The 24268-nt window shown below is 61.2% G+C and overlaps 2 protein-coding genes across 4 annotated transcripts; both read left to right on the top strand.

The window, feature by feature from the left end:
- The first annotated feature begins 1290 nt into the window (after window positions 1–1290).
- On the top strand, window positions 1291–4433 carry REM1 (RRAD and GEM like GTPase 1). The gene is made up of 4 exons (XM_040609569.1): window positions 1291–1723; window positions 1919–2031; window positions 3129–3333; window positions 3527–4433. The coding sequence occupies exons 1-4, from the start codon at window positions 1408–1410 to the stop codon at window positions 3802–3804; spliced, it is 912 nt and encodes a 303-aa protein (XP_040465503.1). The 5' UTR covers window positions 1291–1407; the 3' UTR covers window positions 3805–4433.
- Window positions 4434–7735: 3302 nt separating this feature from the next.
- On the top strand, window positions 7736–22367 carry HM13 (histocompatibility minor 13). 3 transcript variants are annotated; one of them, XM_040608835.1, is made up of 14 exons: window positions 7736–7942; window positions 9396–9494; window positions 11396–11478; window positions 12972–13060; window positions 13864–13949; window positions 14041–14166; window positions 16098–16155; window positions 16749–16832; window positions 17102–17138; window positions 18250–18352; window positions 18930–19017; window positions 20900–21025; window positions 21217–21406; window positions 21980–22367. In XM_040608835.1, exons 1-14 carry the CDS (start codon window positions 7769–7771, stop codon window positions 22059–22061), a joined length of 1425 nt encoding a protein of 474 aa, XP_040464769.1. In that variant the 5' UTR covers window positions 7736–7768; the 3' UTR covers window positions 22062–22367. The 3 variants fall into 3 exon arrangements, with proteins under 3 accessions (XP_040464769.1, XP_040464767.1, XP_040464768.1); XM_040608833.1 differs by lacking the exons at window positions 20900–21025; window positions 21980–22367 and having other exon boundaries at window positions 7739–7942; window positions 18930–19015; window positions 21217–21401; XM_040608834.1 differs by lacking the exons at window positions 20900–21025; window positions 21217–21406 and having other exon boundaries at window positions 7743–7942; window positions 18930–19015.
- Window positions 22368–24268: the final 1901 nt, after the last annotated feature.

The following is a 24268-nucleotide window of genomic DNA, read 5'->3' as shown; positions in this document are numbered from 1 at the left end:
ATCTTATGCCCTCTGGTGATGGGGCTGCCGTACAGGGGACAAGACACCTCCAAACCCTGAGTGTGCCACACAGAGCACCCAAGCAGCCACCCACCTCCTGCCTTGCCCATGCAGGAGCTTCTCCTCCTCATCTCACCAAACTAGCTGAAGTATGGCCCTTATTCCCACCCTTTGCTTTGTCCCTCCTAACTGCCCTCTCTCTCAGGCACATGCCAGATACCGAGGCGGTCCCCAGCATCCCCCCCCAAGGAGATGTACTCATCTGATGCTTGGCCAGGCTCTTCTTGCAGGCCCCTCACCCAGCGCAGAGTGCGGCCGGGCTCAGATGAGGTGCTGAGCCACAAAGTGCCTCCTTTGCTGTCAGCAGCTTCTCCATCCCAGCTCTGCTCAGCCTCCTGGGCATCTTGCTTGATGGGTTATGTGGTCCAGTAAAGGTGTTACCAGCATGGGCTGAGCTGCACTCACAGGCTGCAGGCCCTGGGAGGGCACATGGGGCAAGCCCCACGGCTACAGCTATCAGGGAGCCATCGCCAGCCCTCCCCCACGTGCAGCCGTGCCCCTTGGTGCTGTATCGGTAACACCGGAGGGGATGAAGCTAAAAAGGACCTCCCAGTAGCTGTGCTCTGACCATGAGGGGTTCTTGGGATGGCCCTGGTGCCACGACACTCTGCCAGCGCATCCCAGTATGGGCCAGACTAGTGTCCCAGTGTGGGGTCAGGCCAGTGCTGGGCACTTTGGTGCAGTGCTGCAGCACTGGCGCAGGTCTGAGCCAACCGATGAGTTCAAACAAAACCAGCTCCTGCTCCTGCCGGTGCTCAGCGAGCTCCGGCCACGGCTTCCACCGCCGGCTCTTGGCGCCGGTGCCCCGTGGCGCCGGCCGAGCAGGGCTCCGCGGTCCCGGCAAAGGACCGTGCACCGGGCAGGACCGGCCCGCGCTCGGCTCGCTCCTTACTTGGCGAAGCGGCGGAGCCCTGCGCTGCCCCCCGCAGCCGCGAGATGGAGCCGAGCCGGCCCCGGGACACCGGGTCCCCGGGGGACCTGCCCCACGCAGGACGGGAAGGCGGCGGAGCCCGCGGCAGCGCATCCCGCCCGGTGCCACCGCCGCTCTCCCGCCCCGGCTGCTCCTGGGGACCCAGGGGACGCGCCCCGGGGGAACTCCCGTTCCCCGGCACAGGGAACCCTGCGGGGCCCGGGCAGGGCGGGCGGGGGTGTGCCCGGCGGGGGAGGGACCGGCCGCGGCGAGGGGGCTCCACCTCCCGGGGTTTAAAGCACCGGGGCCGGGCAGCAGCCAGTTTGTCCCGGGGAAAGTTGTGTCTGAGCTGCTGCTGCCTCAGACGGGCCCCGGGAGCGGCGCGGCCGGGGGCCTTGGGGGCGCCTCCCCCCCGCCCGCTGCCCTCGGTGCCGCCGATGACCCTGAACACGCAGCGCGGGAGCAGGAGCCCGCTGCGGCGGAGGGCGAGCACGCCCCTCCCGCGGCCGGGGCTACCGGGTGCCTCGTCGGGGGGCGAGCCCCGCCACCCCCAGCTTGGCCAGTCCGCCTCCGAGCCCGGCGGCAGGACCGCGGCACCCCGGGGCAGCTGGTCCTCCGAGTCCTCGGGCTCCTCTGCGCCCGGCGAGCCCCGGTACCGCGTGGTGCTGCTGGGCGACCCCGGCGTGGGCAAGACCAGCCTGGTCAACCTCTTCGCCGGTGTCCAGGACCGGGACCCGCTGGAGCAGCACAGAGGTGGGTGCCTGGCGGGGGTGCTGCTCGGGGCCCCTCTGAGGGTCACCCACCGGGGGCCTGGAGGACGCGGCGGTGCGGTATGTCCGGCCCCGTGATGGGAGAAACCCGTGTGCGAGGCGGAGAGGAGCCCGGTGCCAGCACCGTGTTCCAGCCTGGGCTGTGCCGTGCCAACCGGGCTCTCCCGCTCTCTTGCAGAGGCCGTGTATGAGCGCACACTCTGCGTGGATGGTGAGGAGACCACGCTGCTGGTGATGGACACCTGGGAGCCGGAGCAGCCACCGGGGATCCCACGGTGCCAGCGGGGCCGGGTGAGCTGGGACATACGAGACATTGTACGGGCATGGCCACAGCTTCGGGGCCTCTGAGTGCCACAAAGGTCTCCCTGGGGCTTCCCTTGCCGTGTCCCGGGCCCACCGCTGCCCTTGCTGCAGCGTAGAGGACATGCTGGGTGAGCCAGGTGCTGGGTCCCATCTCTGACCAGCTCTTTGCCCACTTTTCCCCGGCATGGGAGGCTGCCCACTGTGTTCTTGCCAGCGCGGGCTCTCGTGCCGAGGCACCGCGAGCACAGCAGCAGCAGTGTGGGCAGAGGGTCCCCCTCGCACGAGGAGGGGAGGACAAGGGGCTGTGTGGAAGGAGTGTGGTGCCAGTCCACTTTGAAATGCATGGGAGTGGTTTGGGAATGGGGCTGAAGGAGCTGACTGGGCAAATCCACATGTGAGTGCTGCCAGCCAGGGCACACGCTTTAACAGGCGGAGCAGTGGCCCCGAGAGCCTGGCATAGGGCATTCCTTCCACCCAGCACGTGAAAGCATCTCCTGGGCAGAAATGCCAGCACCACTGTCACTGCCTGCCCCGAAATACCCTTTTGCCTCCCTCCACTCTGGGGCTCTGTGTTCCTGTGGGTGCCACAGGGCAGCGACTGGTCCCCAGGAGCAGGGATGGAGCCAGTGCCCAGGCTCTGAACGCAGGCACAGCACCCGCATAGGCTGCGGCTGCATTTGGCACACACAGCTGTGCCTTCTGGAGATGCCCCAGCACCATAACACCCCCACAGTGGCCCTTTATTTCCACTGTTGCTTAATTCCACCCTGGCCGGCAGGGAGCAGGGCCTGGTTCATGCAGGGTGCTGCACCCACAATGCTGGATCAACCTCAGGCCTCCAAGCCAGGCTGAGCCCACAACCCGTTTGTTGCTGATAGAGGAGGAAACTCTCAAACACCCCCCAAAAGCAAGAGCTTTTAATCTGCATTTTTTTAATGGGACCCATATGCCTGCTGCCCATGATATGGTGGGGTACGCTGGCAGGTCCCATCAGTGCTAGGGTGCTCTGCTGTTCCCCCCAGCAGCAGCAGGGCTGCCAGCGGCCCCTGCAGAGCAGTGACATCTCATTTCCCATGCGGTGACAGGGTGAGGAGAGCTGGTGCCGCAGCCAGTGCCTGCAGGTGGGGAACGCCTACGTCATCATCTACTCCATCACCGACCGGAGCAGCTTCGAGAGCGCCTCAGAGCTGCGCATCCAGCTGCGCCGTGCACGGCAGGCCGAGGACATCCCCATCATCCTGGTGGGGAATAAAACCGACCTGGTGCGGTGCCGCGAGGTCTCTGTTGAAGGTGAGCGGTGGGGAGTGGGATGTCTGGCTGGTCAGGACACCCAGGGGGGCCCTGCACCTGGGCTCCTTGTCCAGCTGCTTCTCCTGTGGTTGGCCCCTCGTCCGTGGATGTGCAGCTGCTGCCCCACATGCAGCAGTGCCAGTCCCCCAGGGTGCCAGCGGGGCTGTGCCCCCTCCCTGCCCTTTCCTTGCAGAGGGCCGTGCCTGCGCTGTGGTGTTCGACTGCAAGTTCATCGAGACGTCGGCAGCTTTGCAGCACAACGTGGCTGAGCTCTTCGAGGGGGTAGTGCGGCAGATCCGCCTGCGCCAAGGGGGCAAAGAGTCCTGCACACGCCCCGTGCCCAGCCAGAAGCGCAAGGAGAGCCTCACCAAGAGAGCCCGGCGCTTCCTCGACAGGCTGGTGGCCAGGAACAGCAGCAAAGTGGCCCTCAAATTCCGTTCCAAGTCCTGCCATGACCTGTCTGTGCTCTGAGAGCCGCCGCTTTCCCATCCCTCCGCACACGCAGGCTGGGACTCTCCTCTCTGCCAGCAGCATGACCAGTGGCTTTGTGGAAAGCCCAGATGGGGCTGGAATGATGCTGAGGACATGGAGCTCTTGTAACTGGTGTTGAGGGATGCCTGGGGTGCTCTGGATCTGGCCACTTCTCCTCCAGGAGGGGAGACAAGTGGAGCCGGGTCCCTGGGTTGCACCCGTGGAGCAGGGGGTGGAATGGGCACCTGCACTTGGGGTGGTGTGATCCTGGATTACAAACGCTCCTGGGGAGCGGGAGGTGAGGGATGGCCGTGCCCTACTGCAGGACTGCCTGCAGGGATGGAGGCTGCCAGAAGCATGGCAGGTCCCACTCATGGTGCCTGTCATTTGCAGGGCAGCAGGGACCAGCAGTGGACCATAGTGGTGTCCACCTCGAGGGCATCCTTGAGTCTGGCCAGGGAGAGGGGTTGGGGGAGCACCGGCAGCATCACCTGACCCTCCCAGCCCCTCTGTGCCAGGGCTTTGTGCCATGTCTCCCTAGCACCAGTGCTTCTCAGACAGTTTTCTGCTGTCTCTGTACTGGTGCAATGGGGAAAACCTTCCATCTGCAGAATAAACCACATCAGGGAGGTGCTGGTCTCTGCTGGGTCCCTGCCATGGGGAGCCACATCCCAGAGCCGCGTGGCTGGATACAGGCCTGGTTCCTTGCCCACGGCTGGGGCAGAGGATCTGCCTCCTGCTCCAGCCAGGCTTTGGTGGGCTCCAGCTTCACCAGCTGAAACATCTCAGGGCAGGGAGAGCTTCTGGTTGCCACCCATAGTGGAAAAACTGATTTCTCACCCAGTGGTCGCAGCACTGTCCCCTGTGACAGCAGAACCCCCAGCCCCCCTGCACCTCTTGGCTCCCAGTCTGCTCTGGAGAAGCCTCTGGGAAGGGCTGAGCTCCACTGAGGTGCAGCTTTCCAGCCCCCAAGCACCGTGGGAGCCTGGGCAGGGAGCCGGCACTTGGTGGCTCCCGCTGCCCCGGGAAGCGCAGGGAGGCAGGAGCCGGGCAGTGTGGCACCAGCTGCAGGCTGCACAGCCGGGAAAGGACGTGCTTGGCTGCAGCAAGCAGTGAGTGACCCCGGGCACCCGGGGAGGTGATGCTGGAGCTGTGTGGACTCTGCCGGTTGTTTTTAGGCTGTGCTGCCAGCAAGCAGCCGGGACGCCACGGGATAACCTGCTCAGCGGCCCCAGGCCCAGCGCCAGGGAGGATCAGCAGTGCCCTCCCTCCCTAGGTCAGGTCGGGAGTTTCCACTCGCTCTGTGGCTCGAGCGTGGGGAGCCACTGGCCGCGGCCAGCACCGTGCAGCCAGAGAAGGGGTCACTGGTGCAAAGGGGAAGCAGGGATGGGGCAGCAACCCAGTGGGAAAACAGTCTCTCCACTGGTGCAAACCCCAGTGAGGGTTTCTCCCTGCCAGCTCTGTCCCCGGGAACGGGGAAGCCCACTCGGGTTTTGCTCTGTGCTGCCCAGTGCCTCCCTGAACTGTTGGTGACGGTGGCATTGCTACTCTCTCCTCGCCGTGGCTCTGGCTGCTCTGCCAGGGCCCTGTCCTGGAGCCCCCCACAGCAGCTCCTGGTGCCGCTGGATGCAACGCTGCAGTTCACACAGCATTGCCCACACTGGGGCTGGGGGCTGCACAGCAGAGACAGGGGCTCCTTCCTGCTGCCAGTGTCTCCCGCAGCTGCAGCCGGCATTTCCCTGCTGCAGGAGGTGGCGGCGGCGGGGGGGGGGGGGGGGGGCACGGGGTGGAAAGTTGGCAGCCGGCAGAGAGGGGAGTGGAAAGAATGAGCTCAAACCCAGAAAAATGCGGCCGTGCTGGAGGGTGGGAGGAGAGGCCAAGGGGGGCCACGGCGAGGCACTGAGAAACGAGGGAGGAAGGGGGGGGGGCGGGGGCTGCAGGCAGCCCCCACTGGTCCCACACCTGGGGCAGGTAGTGCCGGGGTTCAGCAGCCCCAGCGCTCCCCAGCAAGTGCTCTCGGGGCTGTCCCAGTGCCAGCTGTCCCTGCATGGCCATCGGCCCTGCTGCAATCTCCCCAGCCCCACCTGCTCCCCAGCGCTATTAGTCCCCATGCCATTCCCTGGTACCATCAGCCCCAGTGCCACCAGTCCCGGTGGTTGCTGCTCTGCCCCCTGCCTCCCTGGGACAAGGACCCCGTGGGCTCCCAGCCGGTGCATGGCCGCACCGGGATGCCAGCCCTGAGAGCTGCCCCAGCCCTCCCCGCACACCAGCCCCTCTCAAATGGGCTGCAGAGACATGACTGGTTTTTTTGTTCAGTTCCCTCAGTGGGTGCACAAGGAGATCCCAGCCGCCGCGGCAAAACCCGCTCCCACCCGGGCCACATCTCGGAGCCCAGAATGGGGCTGGAGCGCTGCAGGGCTGTGGTGTACGGGCAGCGCAGTGGAGGTGAGGCTGGGAGGGGAGGCATCACCCTGCGTCCCCTTTGCCAAGGGTTCCCAAGCCAAGCCAGGGTTTAGGGGGAGGGTGGGCACCCCGAGGGGTCCATAAGGGTCTGGGTGAGGGGGTCGATAAGGGGGTCAGTGCTGTGCCAGGCCAGGCCATGGCAGGCAGCAGGGTGTGTGTGGGCACGCTGCCTGCGTGGCTGCCTGCTGCTGCCCTTGGTGCCTGTCCTTCTCCTTTGTGGGAGAGTTAGTGGCAGGGAGAGGACAGCATCCTGGGCAGGAGGCCAGCCCTGCAGAGAGGGGCTCCCAGGAGGCCTTTCCATCTGCCCTCTGCCTGAAACACAAAACTATGAATCACCCCTGGTCCTGAAATAGATTCCAGGAAGAAAACATTTAAAAAAAAAAATTAAATTGCTTTTTAATCCCTTCTGTGCTCCCTTCCCCTGCCTGTGGCTCAGATCTAAACTAGGGGCAGCACCATTTAACTTTTCTCAATCTTTTCCCTCGCTGATGTCTCTGCTTCTCAGCAGACTCTCGTCCTGGCGAGGGCGATAGGGATGTGCAGCACCAACACAGAGGAGCTGGGGAGGAGGAGGAGGCTCGGTGGCACAGCCAGGCTGCCAGCGGCTTGGGAGGGGAGGGAATATTTGTGAGGAAAACACGCATTTCAGCCAATTTTCCAGCAGAGCCCTGGCCCCGGTCCAGCAGCAGGGAGAATTTGCTGCCATTTATGAAGCATTTTTACAGAAGGGCTGTTTGTGCAGCCACGGGTGGGCTGGGGCAGGTCATGGGGGAGCCCCAGCAGCGCAGGGGGGTCCTTGAGAAACAGCAAAGGGCAGGAAAACCCAGGGCAGGACGGAGGAGAAGCCCAACTCACTTGGGCTGGTGGTGGCTGCAGCTGCCACCTTCCCACTTGTGGCTGCAGGGGGCTGGGTCCCCCCTGGCCGCAGGGACCCCCAGACTCTCACCCACTCCTGGCACCGTGGGATCCAGGCAAGAAGGGCCAGGCCTGTGGTCAGAACCCCCTGCCTGTACGTGGACAGCGCCGCTGCGCTCCCCCTTGCCGGCACGGCGTCAGCACGGACCTCTGGGAGCCAGGATAAACCACCATAAACCGGGGTGACGCAGGGCTCCGGGGGCCGAGGCGGCACAGCCCGAGCCCGGGCTGGTGTGGGCACTCCACCAGCGGGACCACTGGCGCTGCTCCGTCCCACCGGCCCCGGGCTGCCCTCACGGCTCCCGGCCCACCCGCGGCACGGGGGAGCCGGGCCCACCGCCGTGCCCTGCGGCGGGAAGCCAGCCCGGAGCCCGGCCCCGAGCGGGGCGGCTGTGGGGGCCGCAGGCCCCGGTACGGGCTAGGCCGCGCGCAGGCCCCCGGCTGCCGGTCTCCTAGCAACGCGGCCCGGGTTACCGGGGGCGTGCTCAGCGTCGGCGGCGTCGACGTTTGACGCACTTCCGGTCGGTAAGAGGACGTGTCCCTGGCGCGCGCGGGCCGGAAGCGGACGGCGGCGGGAGCAGCTGTCATGGAGGAGGCCGCGGCGCACAACGGTAGCGCCGTCGGGGCCGGGGCCCCCGCGCCCGCCCGCCCGCCCGCCACCCCCGAGGGCATGGCGCTGGCCTACGGCAGCCTCGTCCTCATGGCGCTGCTGCCCATCTTCTTCGGGGCGCTGCGCTCCGTCAGCTGCGCCAAGAGCAAGGTACCCCCGCGGCCCCGGGGCGGCCCGGCCTCCCCCCAGCCCGGGCCCGGCGGCGGGGGCTTCCCCCGCCCCTCCCGGGAGACCCTCCGGGCCTCGCTCCCCCCCGCCAAGGTGGCCCCGGCCCCCCCCCGGTGCCCCGGCCCGGCGGCTGTCTGTGCCCCTGGCGAGGCAGAGAGCCCTGCGCCCCGGTGGAGGCGGGGGGGCCCGGGAGAGATCTGGCCTCCCCCGGCTCTTCTCCGGCCCCGGCCCCATAAATGCAAGTGCTGCAGAACTCACCGCCGCCCCGTCGTCCGGCAGGAGGTGCAGCGCCGGGGGGACTCGGGGGTGGCTTTGCTCCCGCGTCCCGCAGCGCTGGGGCTGGTCCCCGGCCCGCTGCCCGCACCGCCCGCACTGCCCGCACTGCCCGCACTGCCCCTGCAGCCCAGCTGCTGCTCCCTCTGCCTTGCTCCTGCCCTCGCTGGTAGCAGCTGAGACTCAAATTCCAACACTTTGGCTCCTGATGTTCAGGAGAAGGGACTGTTTTACACAGGCAAATTTATTACTATTTTTTAGAAGCCCTTTGTCCAGCCTTAAGCCTTAAATCAGGGGGTTCAGATGATTTTAGTGGGGTTCCTGGCAGCCCGGGCAACTGAGATCTGCGAGCAGGGCCTGGCTGTGGTTTGGGGGGGATTTCTCTTTGCTCACACCACAGGGAGCCAGCCGCTCTTTGGGCTCTTGTTTCTGCACCGCTGAGTGCTGTGTGGCAGTTGCCGTGCCCGGCATAAACTGCTGTTCCTTCACGGGGTTGTTTTGCCTCCACTGACATGCACTCTGTCTGGCACTGGCCACAGGTGTTTGCCTGTGCAAGATTAGATCTCTGAGCAGCGGCCAGCTGGGCAGGGGAGCAGGCAGGGCAGCAGGCAGCCCTCTGCCTCTCAGATGAAAGTCTCTCCTGGGAAATGCCTTGAAAAGGGGCTGGTTCAGCTGGTGCAAAGATGTCTCAGAAGGCGAAGGGGGTTTATAAATTGACGGCTTTTGAGCACAAGGAGTACCCCAAGAGCGAGGTGAAGGATAAAAAGGTGATTGGAGAGAAACGTCATTCAGAGAGTTATTGACATATGGTGCCCACAGATGGGAAGGCTGATGGGGACAGCTGGCTATAAGCAGCGAGGGACCCCACCTCCCCTTTGGGTAGGGAGGGACAGGAACACCAGTGCAGGGTTTTTTTCCCTTGTCCAAGAGGAAAAAAGCAGTAAATTGTGGCAGCCCTTGGAAGGATGAGTGCAACATTTCCTTTTTCCATCTCAGGCTCTGCCAGTGACACAGCACCACCTCTTGAAATTATGGGGGGGCAGTGGGTGTCCTGCCCGGCTTCAAGCCGCTGTGGAGTCCCACTCATGTCTGTTCACCTTCTGCACAGGTATGAAGCCAGAGTAGGGACTGATCCCCTCCTCTCCTCTCCTTCCCTCTCCAGAACTCCTCGGAGATGCCAGAGACCATTACCAGCCGAGATGCTGCTCGTTTTCCCATTGTTGCCAGTTGCACCCTTCTGGGGCTCTACCTCTTCTTTAAAGTAAGTGAGCAATGCCAGCAGATGCTGGAACCGCTGCCTGCCATCCTCCCTGCCTGGTCAGGAGCTCCCAAAGTGGGGCTGACTTGATTTTTGGCCCTTAGTGTTGGGACAGAAAATGTTTAAGGCTGCACAGCTCGAGTTCTTCAGTGTCACTGCGCAGGAGGACGTCTGTTCTCGTGTGAACTGTCACAGCCTGGGGGAAATCGGGGCCTGTTTGTGCACAAGTTGGTTCTGGAGAGCTGCTGTGGGGCAAGTTCACCCCTGCGCTCTGTCTGCCTCTGTGGGCCGACCTGACAGTGCACAGAAAATCAGAGGGTGCCAGGGACTCCTGAGTTGCAAATGCTGCTGTCTCAGTGTTGTGCTCCATGCTGTGGTTCTGAAGCTGTCTTGGCTGCAGGCCTGGGGGATTGCTACCGTGTGGGTGAGCCCCTATGTATTCAACATGAAGTCTTTTACACGTGCAGACCCAACAAGCAGAGTTAGATGACCATTCCTGAGTCACAGGAGATCCCAGCAGCAGGTGCTCTTGGCTGTGTAGAGAAGATATCTTGGCGTAAAGCCCCTGTGGCTGTGCATGCTGTGGCTGAGCTCCTGGAGAGGCCTGATAAGCCATGGGATCACCACAGCCAGGAGCTGAGCAGTCCTGTCAGCTCAGCACCTTCCAGCCCTGCTGGCCTGGGCTGCCTGCAAGGTAGCAGGGTGCTTCTGGCTGCCCAGGAGATGAGGTTTAAGGTGCAGAGTTGGGAATACTGCAGTTTACAGTCCCTTTTCTGGTAACTCTTGCAATTACCATGCAATAGCTGACTGACGCTGCGGGCTCCTGCCCTGGGTTAAGTGGGCTGATGGCTGTGTCCTGTTGGTCCTCACCCTGATGTGGGCCTGGGTGCTGGCCTGTGTTGTGGCTGCAGCAGAAAGGCGAGTGCATGCCACAGCCTGCGCAGCCACAGAGGTCAGCTCTGCAGCAGCAGACAGGATCAGGCCTCCCCAGCAATATGTCCTGCTTTCCCAGCAGGGAAGTTTAGCCTGTGTGCTCACTGAGGCAGCAGTTCCTCTTTTAGGTCACCAGTAGTAAAGCCAAGCATCTGCTGAGCCTCTTCTGATGGTGGGGTATGGAGCAGGCCCACCAGACCTTGCCGCCCGAGCCCCTCTGGCCACTGACAGGACCCCCAGCAGCCCACCCCTTCCCTGTGGCCCATGTCTCAGGGTACTCTTCCACCTCCTCAGGTGCCTTTTCTGTCTCTTGCTGCTGGCTGGGATAGAGACACCAGGAGAAGAAGTACTGGATGTGCAGTGTGGCCCTGCTGCAGTTGCTGCATGATCAGAGGCTCTTCCTTTTAATTTCCGCAACCTGCCATGAGCACTCATATTCCAGCATTCCCCTTCCAGGAGAGCATGGAGGACCCCGGGGACCCTTGTTCTGGGCTGTAGGGGTGTGATCTGGCAGCAATGCAGTGTGTGCATTGGAGGGCAGGAGTTCTAATAACATGGTGTTTAATTAGGGCAGGATGCACTTGGCCCGCTGCAGTGACAGGGCAGGGGTGCTGCTGCTCCCCTCTGCCAGGACAGCCCCCAGGAGTGGTATGGTGCCTCGCTCCCTGCTTGGGCTCAGTCTGCAGGGGACAGGCTGGGGAAGCTCTGTCCTCCTTTCTGCAGTGCAGGAGTTATTTTTTGACCTGAGCAGCTCATAGATGCACGGAAACTTGTAGGCCCACTGTGCTTGTTCTGCGAGCACACAGCTATTTCCAACATATTTCCCATCAGCGGTGCATGAATTTGGGTTATTCCAGCTATTCTTCTTGCCTCCCTGGAGCACTGACACAGCAGCTGCTGATGGGAACATGAAGTGCTGTAGATGGGGAGGATGCTATGCTAACTAACCCCTCTTTGGATTTGTCATGCAGATATTCTCTCAAGAGTACATCAATCTTCTGCTTTCCATGTACTTCTTCGTGCTGGGGATCCTAGCCCTGTCCCATACCATCAGGTACAGCGGAGGGAAGGGTGCAACTGGGGCAGGGGTGTCCAAGGCTGCCCGCTTTGTGAGGCAGCAGGGTGTTGAGTTTAACGGGGGGCTTCTAGAGGACCGTTGCCTTGCAGCAGAATCAAGTCCCAGCTCTAGAGTATTGTTCCTTGGTGGTGTGAAGGGCCCAGAGCATGCTGTGAACTCTTCCTTGGGGGATCCAAAGTTGGGGGGGTCCCAGCAATCCGGTACCCTGTACTGCATCACTGGGATAGCTCATGGAGGTGTGAGTGGCCGCTATCGTGGGACAAGGCCAGCTCACCCTGAGGAGCTGCTATGGCCTGGCACAATTCTCACTGCCCTGTGGAGGGGAGAGCTCCTCTGCACCCATGTTCCCCTTATTGGGACAGCTGAAAGAGGCAGCTGGAGTTCACAATAACGTCCCCCAGCGTTGCGTGGATGCTTGGCACAAGGTTTTGAAAGCATAGGCTGTTTCAGTAACTGAAAAAGTAAAACTGGTTTCCTGTTTCCTGAGCTCTAGGGCGTTGGGGACCAGAGGCTTTCCCTAGGCCGGTGCTGGGCAAGGGCTTTGTCTCTGCTCCCAGCTCTTCAGGAGAGCCATTCAGTGGTGGCCCACCCAGTTCTGGGTGCCCAGGGGGCTGCTGGGGGACACAGGGCACATGCTGTGGTCTGGGGTGGGTCCTCCCTTCTAGTGGGTGATGCTCTGTGCCTGCTACCCTGGAGCGCTGGGAGGGAACGTCACATACGGCAGGTCAGACCTCTGGGGAGGACAAGGTCCCATGTCTGTGGCTTGGTGAGTGAAGCTGGGGCTCCTGCCAGTCCCTGGAGTGGAAAACTTGACTCCAGCTGCATCTGGAGTACTGTGTCCAGTTTTGGGCTCCCCAGTTCAAGAGAGACAGGGAACTACTGGACAGGGTCTAGCAGAGGCTACAAAGATGCTGAGGGGACTGGAGGATCTGCCTTATGAGGAAAGGTCGAGAGAGCTGGGCCTGTTTAGCCTGGAGAAGACTTGAGAGGTGATCTTATCAATGTCTACAAATATCTTAAAAGTGAGTATCAAGAGGATGGGACCAGGCTCTTTTCAGTGGTGCCCAGCAACAGGACAAGGGCAATGGACAGAAACTGCAACACAAGGAAGTTCCATCTGAACGTGAGGAAAAACTTCTTTGCTTTGAGGGTGACAGAGCACTGGAACAGGCTGCCCAGAGAGGCTGCAGAGTCTCCTTCTCTGGAGACATTCAAAACCCACCTGAACGCGACTCTGCAACCTGCTCTAGGAGAACCTGTTTTAGCAGGGGGTTGGACCAGATCTCCAGAGGTCCCTTCCAACCCCGACCATTCTGTGATGCTGTGATTGTGTGAAAACCTGGCATTTCCCCATCTCGGGAGGGGGTGTGGGCTGATGGCTGTGCTGCAACACCATCATTCAGAGGTGCTGGGCAGCGTGTCCTGCGGGGTTTCTGTCAAACTGCCCTTCTCTACACCTCTCATTTCAGCCCCATGATGAACAGATTCTTCCCTGCAAATTTCCCCAACAAACAATACCAGCTTCTCTTCACCCAGGGCTCCGGGGAAAACAAGGAGGGTATGTTGGCTCACTGGTCTCCTGGGGGCCTGAATGTTTTCTGCCTTTACTGTTCTGGTTTTTGTCACTTGATGCTTTGACTTCCAGCCGATTGAGACAACCTTATCCAAGATTTGCCTCTTACTGCCCGCTACGCTTCTGTAGCCAATGTAAGCCCAGTGTATCCCTGCAGAGCTGGGGCTGCCATGTGCATCTTCTTGCACTGGCTGGTGCTCTCCCTCTGTGCTGGCAGCGAAACTCCAGAAACAGATCCCAGAGTGCTATAGGAAATGGAACTAGCACTGTGGTTAGATTCACTGCCTTTATTTAAGCTCTTTGGGTAGCATAGTACTGACTTTTTTGTGCTGCCTTATCTGATTCAGTCTTGGCACTGGTAGAAGATGCTTTGATAAGTATCCTGCCCAGTAGCTTTACTGGTAAGGGAACAGTGAATTGCAAGAATTTTTCTAGTGATACCACCAGGAGTTAACTGGTGCAGGAAGAGGGAGAAGATTTGCCTCTCCATGCCTTAAACAGTGCCTGAATCCAATTTCCTCATTGACAGAAGGATCGCAGATGCTGTCCATGTGGCAGAGTCTGGCTGAAGGAGGGGGGGCTGAGCTTGCCAGGGCCGGCTGCTCACTCGCTTGCAGTTTGTACTTGTTTACTGTGGGCACGGCCGTTCCTGTGGGTACAGTCCCTTCATTTAGGACGTAAGCGCTCTGGTCTGTGTTGCTGCGCTGCTGTAGTCACCCATCTCTGCCCTGCGCGGGAAGGGGAGCTGCCTGCACTGCCCAAAATCTGCCTTCTCTGTTTTATTGCAGAAATAGTGAATTACGAGTTTGACACCAAGGATCTCGTATGCCTGGCCCTGAGCAGTGTTGTTGGGGTCTGGTACCTGCTGAGAAAGGTAAGCGAGCTGCAGCCCTGTTGCAGGGAGGCTGAGGCAATGGCTGGGCACGTGCAGTGGGACCCAAATCCCTTTTTCCTGTCATTCTCAGCACTGGATTGCCAACAATCTCTTTGGGCTGGCGTTCTCCCTCAACGGGGTGGAGCTGCTGCACTTGAACAACGTCAGCACTGGCTGCATCTTGCTTGGGGGCCTCTTCATCTACGACGTCTTCTGGGTAAACGGGAGTGTTCCCCGGGGCGGACGCGAGTTGCAGCCGTTGGCGGAAGGCATGTGCGTGGCGTTACGCCTCTTTGGAGGCAGCACGCTGGCTGGACACACGTTTGCAGTCAGGATTTCCACTTTCTCAGCCCAAAGGCGTGTGGTGGGGATGATGACAGAATCAAACAGTGGCAGAACGTGGCTCAGCAAATGCATTTTCTTTTAATCTCTGGCTTAGAAAGCCCAGGGCTGGCAGGGATCCTAGCTAGGCTGTTGAGTACCCAGGTGTGTGGCATATCCAGTTCTGGTGACATGTATTCCCTGCTAAGGTCTTTCCAATGCCTGGTGGAGCTGCTGGGTGGGCTGGAGGACAAGGCTGCTGTGGGGCCTGCTGATCCTGCTTGTATGGGCTGTGCCTCCGCCAGCTTCGTTAGCATCCTTCTGTTCTCTCGCACAGAGAACCAAACACTGGAATGCCTCCAGTCTCTTTCCCTCAGCCAGTGCACCACCCTGACATCTTCATTTTGAGGTTTTCGTCATGTCTCTGCAGTGGGCCTGGAGGAATGTTTCTCCTTGCAATGCCCATATTTGCCAGTCCTTTCTGCTGCCTCCACCTTCTGAATTACTGTGTTTCCAAATGTCTGAGACACTTGTATACCTTGAGGTCTGTCCAGCAGCTCTGCAGCTGCCTTGAGTAATCATTCTCTATTTAAGCCTGGCTACTGTGTGTTATTTTGCACTAGGCTGGTGCTGTCCCTGCTTCACAGGCTTGTTAACAGTCTCAGCTCTGTGGTTTGTTAGCCTGTGTGCCATTTGCTCTGCTGCTCTCAGCTGGAGAGGATTCAGCCCTCCTGGCTTAGCACACACAGTGCCTTGCGCCCTGCTCGGGGTGCAGGTGTCTTCCCAGTACTTGGGAGATGGCAAGAGTGCGACCCTCGCTGCTCTGCACTTGCTGGCTGTCTCCTGCCTCAGCCTCCCTGGCAGCTCAGTGTGTTGCCGGAACCTCACAGAAGGGCCATCTTGGAGACCCTCTTACTGTGCCCCTCTGCAAGGACCAATTGCTTGTATCTTAGCATGAATTTAATCACAGTGAGATCCAAGGAGGAAGAACTGCTCCGTGGATTGATGATACTGCCCCCTGCATAGTCTTGGGATGAATTTGCATGTGATGCTTTTCCCTGGTCCCAATGCAGTCCTGTCACTCCATGGTCATGCCCAGAGCTTGCTGTACCTTGTGGGAGTTAATCTGATGCCCGGTGCTTGCTTTAAGGTTTCTCTTTAATCCCTAGCTCTAGGATCTTGCTGGTGCTAACCAGCACCTGGTTTATGTGCCTGCTGCTGGTGTAGCCAAGACTGGAGGCTTGGAGATGAAAAGGGAACTGAAATAAGGGTGGTTGACCTGTGTGTTTACAGTCCATCCCCTAAATGACGCCAGTATTTAAAGCTGATAGTGCAGTACAAATAAATTACCTCAGAGTAAAATACAGCTGATCTGTCAATTACTCTGGTCCCCATTGGAGTTTTATGGGCAGCAGCCTGCCACTGGCTGGGACTGTCTGCTGGCACCTCCTGCCCTCAGATTAATGCCCTGTGCAGCAGTCAGGCTTTCCACTGAGTTGACTAATTAGAGCTGAACTGACCCGCAGGGGTAGGTGCTGAGGAAGGCCAGGTGGTGGGCAGCACTGCAGCTCTGCAATTTGAGTGGGAGCTGTCTCCCTGGTGCCATTCAGGAAGCAGGATGGATGTGACATGCTCACCTCCTTGAGTGCTGTCCTGTGCCTTCTCCCCTGGGCAGGAGGCTCACTCGCAGGACTCTCTGCACAGTTTGGCAGCTCTTTTGCTGCTCTGCCACTGAGGCCAGTCTGCGTTGTGAAGTGAGGCTGTAGCTGAGCATGCTCCTGTTCCTGTGCAGCTGTGATCACCCAGGACTCCTCTGCTTGCCCCTAGGTCTTTGGCACCAATGTGATGGTGACAGTTGCCAAATCGTTTGAAGCCCCAATAAAACGTGAGTAGATCTTCCCTGTGTGCTGGAGGAGGGGCTGTCTGTTCTGCTGCAGTCGCTGCCCTGTACACCCTCTGCCTTCTGGAGATAGCTCAGAAGGTGGGACATGTGCAGGAAGGTTTCCTGCTAGTGACCCCCTTAGCTGCCTGGTGACACCGACCTGCAGGGAGCAGGCCAGGTCTCTGGAGGGGGATGGTTTGCTGCGCCCTGAGCTGGCTCCCTTAGTCTGCATTAGTCTGCACCCTCAGAGCGGCCAATTCCACCTCAAAAAAAACCCCAAAAAAACCAAAAAACCAGCATGCAAAAGACCCCACAGGCCCCCCCAAAAGAGAGTGAATTTGTGCTTTGTAGTTTGGGTCCTGGGAGCTGGGCTTGAGTGCTGTGCATGGGGCTGGCTGCAAACCCCTTGGGTTCTCATCCTGGTGCCTGGAGTCATCTCAGGAAGGAGAAGGGGAGCTGCAGGGGAGGAGTGGGCCAAGGGCAGGGACAGGGGTCTTGCCCTGCTCCAGTTCCTTTTTGCCAGGCACAGCGGTGCTGCTGAGGTCTGCTCAGCACAGATGCTGCCCCCTCACTCTGCCTCCCTCTGCCCCTTGCAGTGGTTTTCCCTCAGGACCTGCTGGAGAAGGGGCTGGACGCTGACAACTTTGCCATGCTGGGTCTGGGAGACATTGTCATTCCAGGTAAGGACAGGAGAGGGGGAACGTGACTGGGATCCCCCATCTGGACAGGCTGCGGGGCCATGCCGAAGCCCTGGCGGTCTCTTGCCGGGCCTGGGGGCTTCGGGGACCCGGGGTGCGGGGCTTCCCGCAGGTGTGGGTGCTGTCCTGGTGCCTTGTGCCGCGAGGGGGCGCTGTGCGCCAAGGCACCGCCCGGCGCGGCTGCGGGTCCTGCCCTGCCCGCCCTGCTGCTGTCCCTGCTGCCGTCCCTGACTGTCCCCTTCTGCCCGCAGGGATCTTCATTGCCTTGCTGCTGCGGTTTGACATCAGGTGAGTGGGCGACAGGGAAGGGTCCCTGGCAGGTTGGATCTTGCAACATACTTGAACTGCTTTTGTAGAGGAAAAGGATAAAGGGAAGGCAGGAGCGCAGTCGTGCGCTCCCCTCCGGGGCTTGGCGTGGGACCCAAGAGAGTGGCTGGGACAGGGGGCGGAAGAGAAAGTTCTTGGAAGAGTAGATGTGAGCAGGGCTGGCTTTGTGGGTAGGTCCTGAGCACTGGGAGTGAGTCATTCGAGTTCACAGAGGTTGCTGTACGCATGGCAAGGTGGGCAGGGCAGGCAGCACAGGGGAAAGGGCCAGGCCAGCAGCACGTAACAGTGGGAGCCTCACCATCTCCCTGGCACTGAGGAGGGGAGAGCAGGGTGGCTGTGGCTGTGCTCAGCAGTGAAGGGAAATGGTGACAGTGTGGGAAAGAGCCGGGGGTGCTGGCACCTGGGAAGTGCTCTTGTGGATGCAAATCAGTGCCTGGCATTGCTGGCTACTTCTGGATTGCTGTTGATGTTGGAAGCTCCTTCCTACGCAGAGAAGCTGCACCTAACACCAGGCTGTAGCTTTCAGCAGTTGCCCCACACTGAAAGTCTTTGGCTGGGGAGCTGCTGGGAATGGGCCCTTCGTGCGACTGCGGTGGTGTGGCCCCGCTCCCGCTGCTGTTGCACAGACCCTCCAGTCTGTGCCAGGTCTTCCAGGTGTTTCCACCCACATCCTGCCTGCACCTGCTGGGAATCTCAGTTCCCGTGGCCTGCCCTTTGATAAAACAGCACGTGCTGAGAGTGGGGTGCCAGGGACGGGCCGTGTTTCCCCCAGGAAGCTGGGTCCCACCCGGCACAGATTCCTCCCCTCCCTGTAGCTGTCCAGCAGCAGGATTGCACGCCTCCTTCTCTTCCCCAGCCCCTCACCTGGGTGTCACCCCATCCAGTCCCTCACTGCTCCTGCGGGGTTGGGGCTATGCTGGTGGCAGCCCCTGTGCTGGCCCGAGAGCGCGGGCAGAGTACAGCTCCCCTCACCTCAGCATGGAGGGAGGCGACTGAGGGCACTGGGCAGCTCTGTTCCAGCCACTGGCATCCCAGACCTGAAGTCACTGGGCTTTGCTCCCTTTCTCTACAGCTTGAAGAAGAACACACACACGTATTTCTACACCAGCTTTGTGGCCTACATCTTCGGGCTGGGCCTGACCATATTCATCATGCACATCTTCAAGCATGCCCAGGTGAGCTCTGCCGTGCTGCCTCCTGCAGATGCACATCCCAAGCAGGAAACACCAGCTTGGTCATGAGGTTCCTGCGTCATGCCAGGAAAAATCAGATACACTCCTTCTCTTGCCTTTGCTTTTCCAGTGTTGCCTGTACCTTTCCGTGCCCAAGGCTTCTGTGCCTGGCTGGAGCAGAGTCCTGTTTGGGGCAAGGCTGGCTTGGGCAGCTGTCTTTCCAACAACAGTACCTCTGCCAGGCTGCCCTGTGTTTTTGTGGTTCTTTACAACCAAAGGGCCCTTGAAAACCCACCCTCTGTGCTGTGGGGGCACCCTGGGAGCCCGTACACTGTGGGTGCTGTCACTGCTCTGCGCAGGGGCCCTCTGTGTGTTCATGGCCTGCAGGGACCTCATGGTGAGGTCTTTGTACTGCTGCAGCTGCAACTTGGGTCTCGAAGCTGCTTTCTGGGGCATTAACCTTCTCTGCCATGCTGTGACAGACGCTGCGGGTGCAGAGGGGACAGGGCCAGCTTGCCTCACGCTCCTCCTGAGGGGTGATTTTGTGGCTTGGTTTAACAGTTGTTTTTCTTCCCAACAGCCTGCTCTTCTGTACCTGGTCCCCGCATGTATCGGATTCCCACTTCTTGTGGCTTTGGCAAAAGGAGAAGTAACTGAAATGTTCAGGTGAGCGTCAGCTGGGGACGGAGCTGTTTTGCTGGCGGCACTGGAGTGCATGAAGCGTGCAGATGTTCCCACGCCTGGGCACAGCTGGGGGGACGAGTTCATCTGGGCATTCTCTGGGTGTGCACGTGCATGTGCGTGGGTGGAGAGAGCGGGTCTGTGTTTGTACACGCCGGCCCTGGCTCCAGCCACCTCCTTGTAACCGGGTGGGAGCTTTGGTGCAGTACCAACAGGCAGGCAGCATCTGGTATTGCTTTACGCCCTGGTGACAAACTCTTCCCGTGCGCTGGCAGGCAGGGGAGGGTGGGACCGCACACCTGGTGCTGAGATACTTGGTCATTGTGTCCCAGGGCCCGTGGGTGGGGGAGAATGGAGCTGGATCCAGCTGCAAGAGCAGCCAGGGCTGGTTTGAGCACATCCCAGCCTCCCCGCTCAGGTGAAGTATCCTGGTTTGCAGCAGTCTCCCTGCCCCAGGGATCGTAGGGGCAGAGACAGGAGCCTGTGCTGTGCTGTTGTGCTCTGGCCCTTCTCTCAGCCTGCCATGCGCCAGGCATTTGCCTGTTTGCTGTCAGTGGGCAGCTTTTGGCCACCTGCCTGTCCTCTCTGAGCTGCACGGAGCGTGGTCTGGCCCGCCTGGGAGCTTTCTCCACTACGCTCATCCAGTTGTGCTCGCAGTTCAGTGGTGGCCCAGTGCAGTTGCTTGTTTGAGAATGGCTGAAGAAGAGGAGGGAGGGGAACATCCCAAAGCAGTGTTTGCACCCCCCAGCCTCTCCGTTCTGGGAGTGCCTGAGCCTTCAGCCTAGTCAAAGGGAAACCAGCATCCGACTGGGGTGCAGCAGGGAGCTGGCTGTGCTCGCCACCTTCCCCTCCCCTGGGAGATGCAGGTATGCATGTTCCCACCAGGCTGTCAGCCGGGCCGGCTCCCCAGCCCTGCTGCACCTGCCCATCCTTTGATGTTTGCTTCTGACAATTGCTGCTGCAGGCGCTGAGTGTCCTGGGATCGTCCTTCCTGTGCACCTGGGATCCTGCAGCCGCTCTCCCCCAGTGCCGTGACTCACCAGCTGACAGCAGCACCACCTCCCGCACCAGGAAACTGGGGAGAGACGCTGTGAGCCTGGCCAGCCAGGCAGCGAGGGGCCTGGGGAGCCCAGCAGTTGGGCACAGGGGGCTAGTGCCCCCACAGAGCATTTGCACAAGCTGCTGCTGTTTGCCGAGTGCTGCTAGGCCAAGTGCAGGAGGCTTGGGGGTTGCAACCTTGACGGGCCCTGGGGTCCAACCCCCCTCAAAGCTGCTCCAGTTGCTGGCAGAGGAAGTGGGAAATGATGGGACCTATGCCTGGAGGGCAGCGGCTCCCACCACACGAATCTCACCAGGTGTAGCTCACCTGCGTGGCTTTGGTGCACCCTGATCATCCCCCCTGCACTGACAGCAGCCCGGAGCTGGCAGTTCCCCTGTGGTCTCAGCCAGCCAGCTGCCTGCGCGCGGTGAGCTGCCTGCACGGGGTGTCTCACAGCAGCCGTCAGGTGCCGTGGGAGAGGGCAGCGAGGGTCTGATGCCCTGGCGAGTACAGGCAGTGCTGGGGGGAGTGGTGTGGGAGCAAGCAGATCTGTGCTGCAGGCCTGGGGAAGGGGTGCTGATGGAGCAGAGGTGGATGACAATCAGGGTCAGTTTCACAGCTCCCAGCCTTGCCAAGTCTCCCTAGGCAGGCAGTAAACTTCACTCTGCCTCTGTCAGCAGTGGGGAACGTGTCCTGCTGCTCACACCTCCTGCAGACCCGCTGTCCTCGCTTCAGCGGGAGAGGCTCTGCCACATCAGTCTGCTTCCTGCACAGCCCCTGGGCCGCCCTGCCGCTGCCTTCCCAGTGCCCAGGCTTGCTGTTCTGTGGGCTCTGGCTGCCGGGCCCCATGCGTGCCAGTGGGAGCTGCCTTCTCCCCGGGTCTCAGCCCTCGCTTTCCCTTGCTGCAGCCCTGCCCTGGGGTCTGCAGGCAAGGGGGTGCAGGCAGGAGCCTGCCAGCACAGCCCCGGGGCCACCCCAGCCTGAGCTAGCGGGTGCCAGCAGCTGGAGGGGACAGCAGGCTGCCTGCACAGGGGGTGGGTTTGCAGCAGTCTTACTCCAACACTCTTCTGCTTTTTCTCTCTCTTCCCCCTCTCCTTTCTGTCCTCGTCTTTCCCCTTTCCCTTCCTGCTTCCTCTCTCTCCTGCAGCTATGAATCCTCTGCTGAAATCTTGCCACACACACCAAGACTTACCCACTTCCCCACCGTGTCTGGCTCGCCGGCCAGCCTTGCTGATTCCATGCAGCAGAAACTGTCCTGTCCCCGCCGACGCCGGCAGCAAAGCCCTAGTGCCATGTAGCGATTGCACGCGGTGCCCTTTGTCTGTCGCTCTGGCCAGGTAGGGGCCAGAGGATCTGACATCTCTGCCCTCGTAGTGCTTCCTGCTGGAAGGCAACGCTCCCGGGTTTCCTTCACCAGGGCCTCGGGGCCGGTGCTGGGGGGGATTTGCAGCCAGAGGAGCAAGACCCTGGGGGTCTGTTGATCTTTCTGTGGCTCCCCCCGCTAACCGGCCCCCCTGGCTCCAGTACTCGGCAGGGCAGTGTGGGGGGAAGCGTGGTGCTATCCAGGATATCTGATGGTGCTCTGGGGAGCAAGGGCAGAGCCCCGGGCACTGAGCTGGCCTGACAGCTCGACTGGGGGAAGCCCTGTCCCCTGGCTGGGTCCACCCCATCCCTGGGGGTGTCAGGGGGGTGTTGCACCACTCATCTCCCTGTCTGGGCTCTGCCCCATCAGGCTTCCTGCACTGGGGGGGCGATTGCTGGAGCTGACCTCCTCATGGGCACAGCCTGGCTGGTGCGGCAGGGCTGACCCCCAGCCGATGGCCCGGGGCTGGGCTGTCCCTGCCTGGCACAGGTCTCTGTCCCCAGAGAAGGTCTGGCCTCACTCATTCCTTTGTCCCTCTCGTTCCCAGCTACGAGGAGAGCTCTACCTGCAAGGAGGTGCCAGGGGCCTCCAAAGAAGAGATGACAGAAGCCTCCAAGAAGGAGAAGTGACCTTGCCCACGGGCTATGCCTGGCACCGCTGGGCTGGGGCCCTTCCAGACCCTCCACAAGTGACAGACGACGAAACAATTGTGCAAGAGCATCGTGTTGTGTGTGTCGGAGCAGCCACCCAGGTGGGGTATCGATGTATGCCGCATAGCCACCCCACCCCCCCGCTGGCCCCCCGGGGCCACACCGCTGCCCCCCTGCCTATCTTCCTATGGGGGTACAAGGTGGGGGGGGGGGCAAACCACAGGCCGGTTTTTAAATTTTGTATTGTGCATTTGCTTTCTCTCATATTAAACTATGTCGAAGGAAGGAGTGCTGGTGTGGCAGTGCCAGGGCCGCTGCTCCAGCTTGTATCCCCGCTCAGCCGCCTGCCAGGGCCGCCATTGCCATCCCAGCTCACCAGCAGTACCTTCCCCCTGTGGGGCCCGTGGCCGTTGTCTGGCTGTTTCCAAGTGACCGTCCCCTTCCCCCTCCAGTGCTCAGCCTTTCCCCAGCCTGTGCCCCTCCCCGCAACACCCAGATTTGGGGCCCTGGTTGCTGAACACCCGCACCCACCGCCAGCCTGTGCCTGGGTGTGTTTGGGCCAGGGTCTGGCTCCCGAGCGGGGTGACTGAGCAGGGATCGGGGTGCAGTAGCCTGGCAGGATGGGGATGTGCTCTGCCTTGACTGCCGGGGCTGAGCCCCCACAGCTTGGGGGAGAGCGGGCATGGAGGGAGAGAGCTGGGTGACCCCAAACCCAGCCCAGGAGTGGGATGAGGAGAACGTGGGCTGTCCCACCTCCTTGTAGGGTGCCAGGCGCCAGCCTGCAGCCCCTGAGGCTGGGACAAGGCGGGGGGGGGGGGCAGTGCAGGCAGGAGGGCTGGGGCAGCTGCAGGCAGGGGCAGCTCCAGCAGTCGCCTCAGCTCTCACTGGGGCCGGCTGCTGCGTGTCCTGCAGCACCAGCAGTGTCCTCCCTGGCCGCCCTCGGGGCAGGCATGCGGAGGACCCTGCATCCCTCCGACCATGCCCACTGCCAGAATAAATAGAAAGTGTTTGCCGGCTTGGCAGCCCCTCCACAAAAGCCGTATTGAACCATTATTCCCCACGTCGGCTGTGAGCACTAAAAGTGGCGCCTCGCGTTCTGCCATCTAATGACCCTTCGCAGTCTCCTACAGATGTTTTCTATGACTTACAGCTCCTTTTCCAACAGCCCTGTCCGCAAAAACAAGAGGGGCCACTTTAATTCCAATTAAATACCTCCAGCTAAGCAAACAGTGTGCAGCAGGGCTTGGGTATGGCGCAGCCGCCAGGCCCGGCCCACGGAGTCGCTGAGTCTAGACTCCAGATGTGATTTCACCAGCCTCCAGTGTTCCGTGGAAAAGGACGCTGGCTCTGCCGCGGGGTGCAGCACCCTGCCCCGTGCGCCGCGGTGTGACAGTGCGTGCCCCCCGCTGCGGCTCTGGCACTGCGTCCTGAGCCACTACAACCTCCCTGCCTTTGTGTGGTGGGAGCCTGCTGTCACCATGGCATTGCACCTGTCCTGTGCAGCCTCCGGAGCCCCCAGGTGTGCAGGAGCAAGCGGGGGTTTGGGCATGGTACCCCTAGTGCCAGCATCACCCTGCGGGGCTCAGGGCAGCTCGTGCCAGCTCTGTACGTGCGGTGGGAGCACGGCAGCAAGCCAGGGGCTTGCCCAGGGCCCAGGGCTGTGGGGAGCGGAAGGCCTGGGGAGGGGACAGAAGGGTCACCCCTCACCCTGCCTGGCCGATAAGCTGTGGCCGGCCGGGAGGAAGGAAACAGGCCGAGCCCTGCGAGGAGCTGGCGCCTCAGTGGCCCCGGGTTCGCTCGCCCGCTGCACCTGGGCTCCGTGGCACCTCCGCTCCCAGCACCGCTGCGGCCACATGGCTCCACTCTGTCTGGGCTGCTGCTGGGCCACCTTCCCTTCGCCACGGGGTCCCTCCGGCCTGGGGGGGCTGCGGAAACATCAATGTGCCGGCTCCGGCAGGAAACCTCCATCCGCAGAGCTGCGCCCAGCCGGGACAGGGACAGAGCCTGCCCTGCTGCTGGCAGCCCTCGAGTTTGGGGTAATCCCCCCACCCATGGCCCCTCAGGGCAGTGATGTAGATGCCCACTGGCGGGGGGAGCCGCTGGGCACCCTCCATGCCAAGCTCCTGCTCGGTGGGGTGGGATGGGCTGAGCTGCGTGTGCACCCATGGCTGCGAACGCCAGGCAGT

The sequence above is a fragment of the Falco naumanni genome, chromosome 10 (assembly GCF_017639655.2).
Source record: "Falco naumanni isolate bFalNau1 chromosome 10, bFalNau1.pat, whole genome shotgun sequence".
In the NCBI taxonomy this organism is placed as follows: domain Eukaryota; kingdom Metazoa; phylum Chordata; class Aves; order Falconiformes; family Falconidae; genus Falco; species Falco naumanni.
The sequence above is the reverse complement of the archived record's forward strand: the minus strand, read 5'-3'. Positions and strand labels throughout refer to the sequence as shown.

Coding starts and splice junctions, on each gene's coding strand:
- HM13 (XM_040608835.1), top strand. CDS start 7,769: ATGGAGGAGGCCGCGGCGCACAACGGTAGCGCCGTCGGGGCCGGGGCC. Junction 11,479..12,971: donor GCCCTGTCCCATACCATCAG/GTACAGCGGAGG, acceptor CTCTCATTTCAG/CCCCATGATGAACAGATTCT. Junction 13,061..13,863: donor CTCCGGGGAAAACAAGGAGG/GTATGTTGGCTC, acceptor GTTTTATTGCAG/AAATAGTGAATTACGAGTTT.
- REM1 (XM_040609569.1), top strand. CDS start 1,408: ATGACCCTGAACACGCAGCGCGGGAGCAGGAGCCCGCTGCGGCGGAGG. Junction 1,724..1,918: donor CCCGCTGGAGCAGCACAGAG/GTGGGTGCCTGG, acceptor GCTCTCTTGCAG/AGGCCGTGTATGAGCGCACA. Junction 3,334..3,526: donor CCGCGAGGTCTCTGTTGAAG/GTGAGCGGTGGG, acceptor CTTTCCTTGCAG/AGGGCCGTGCCTGCGCTGTG.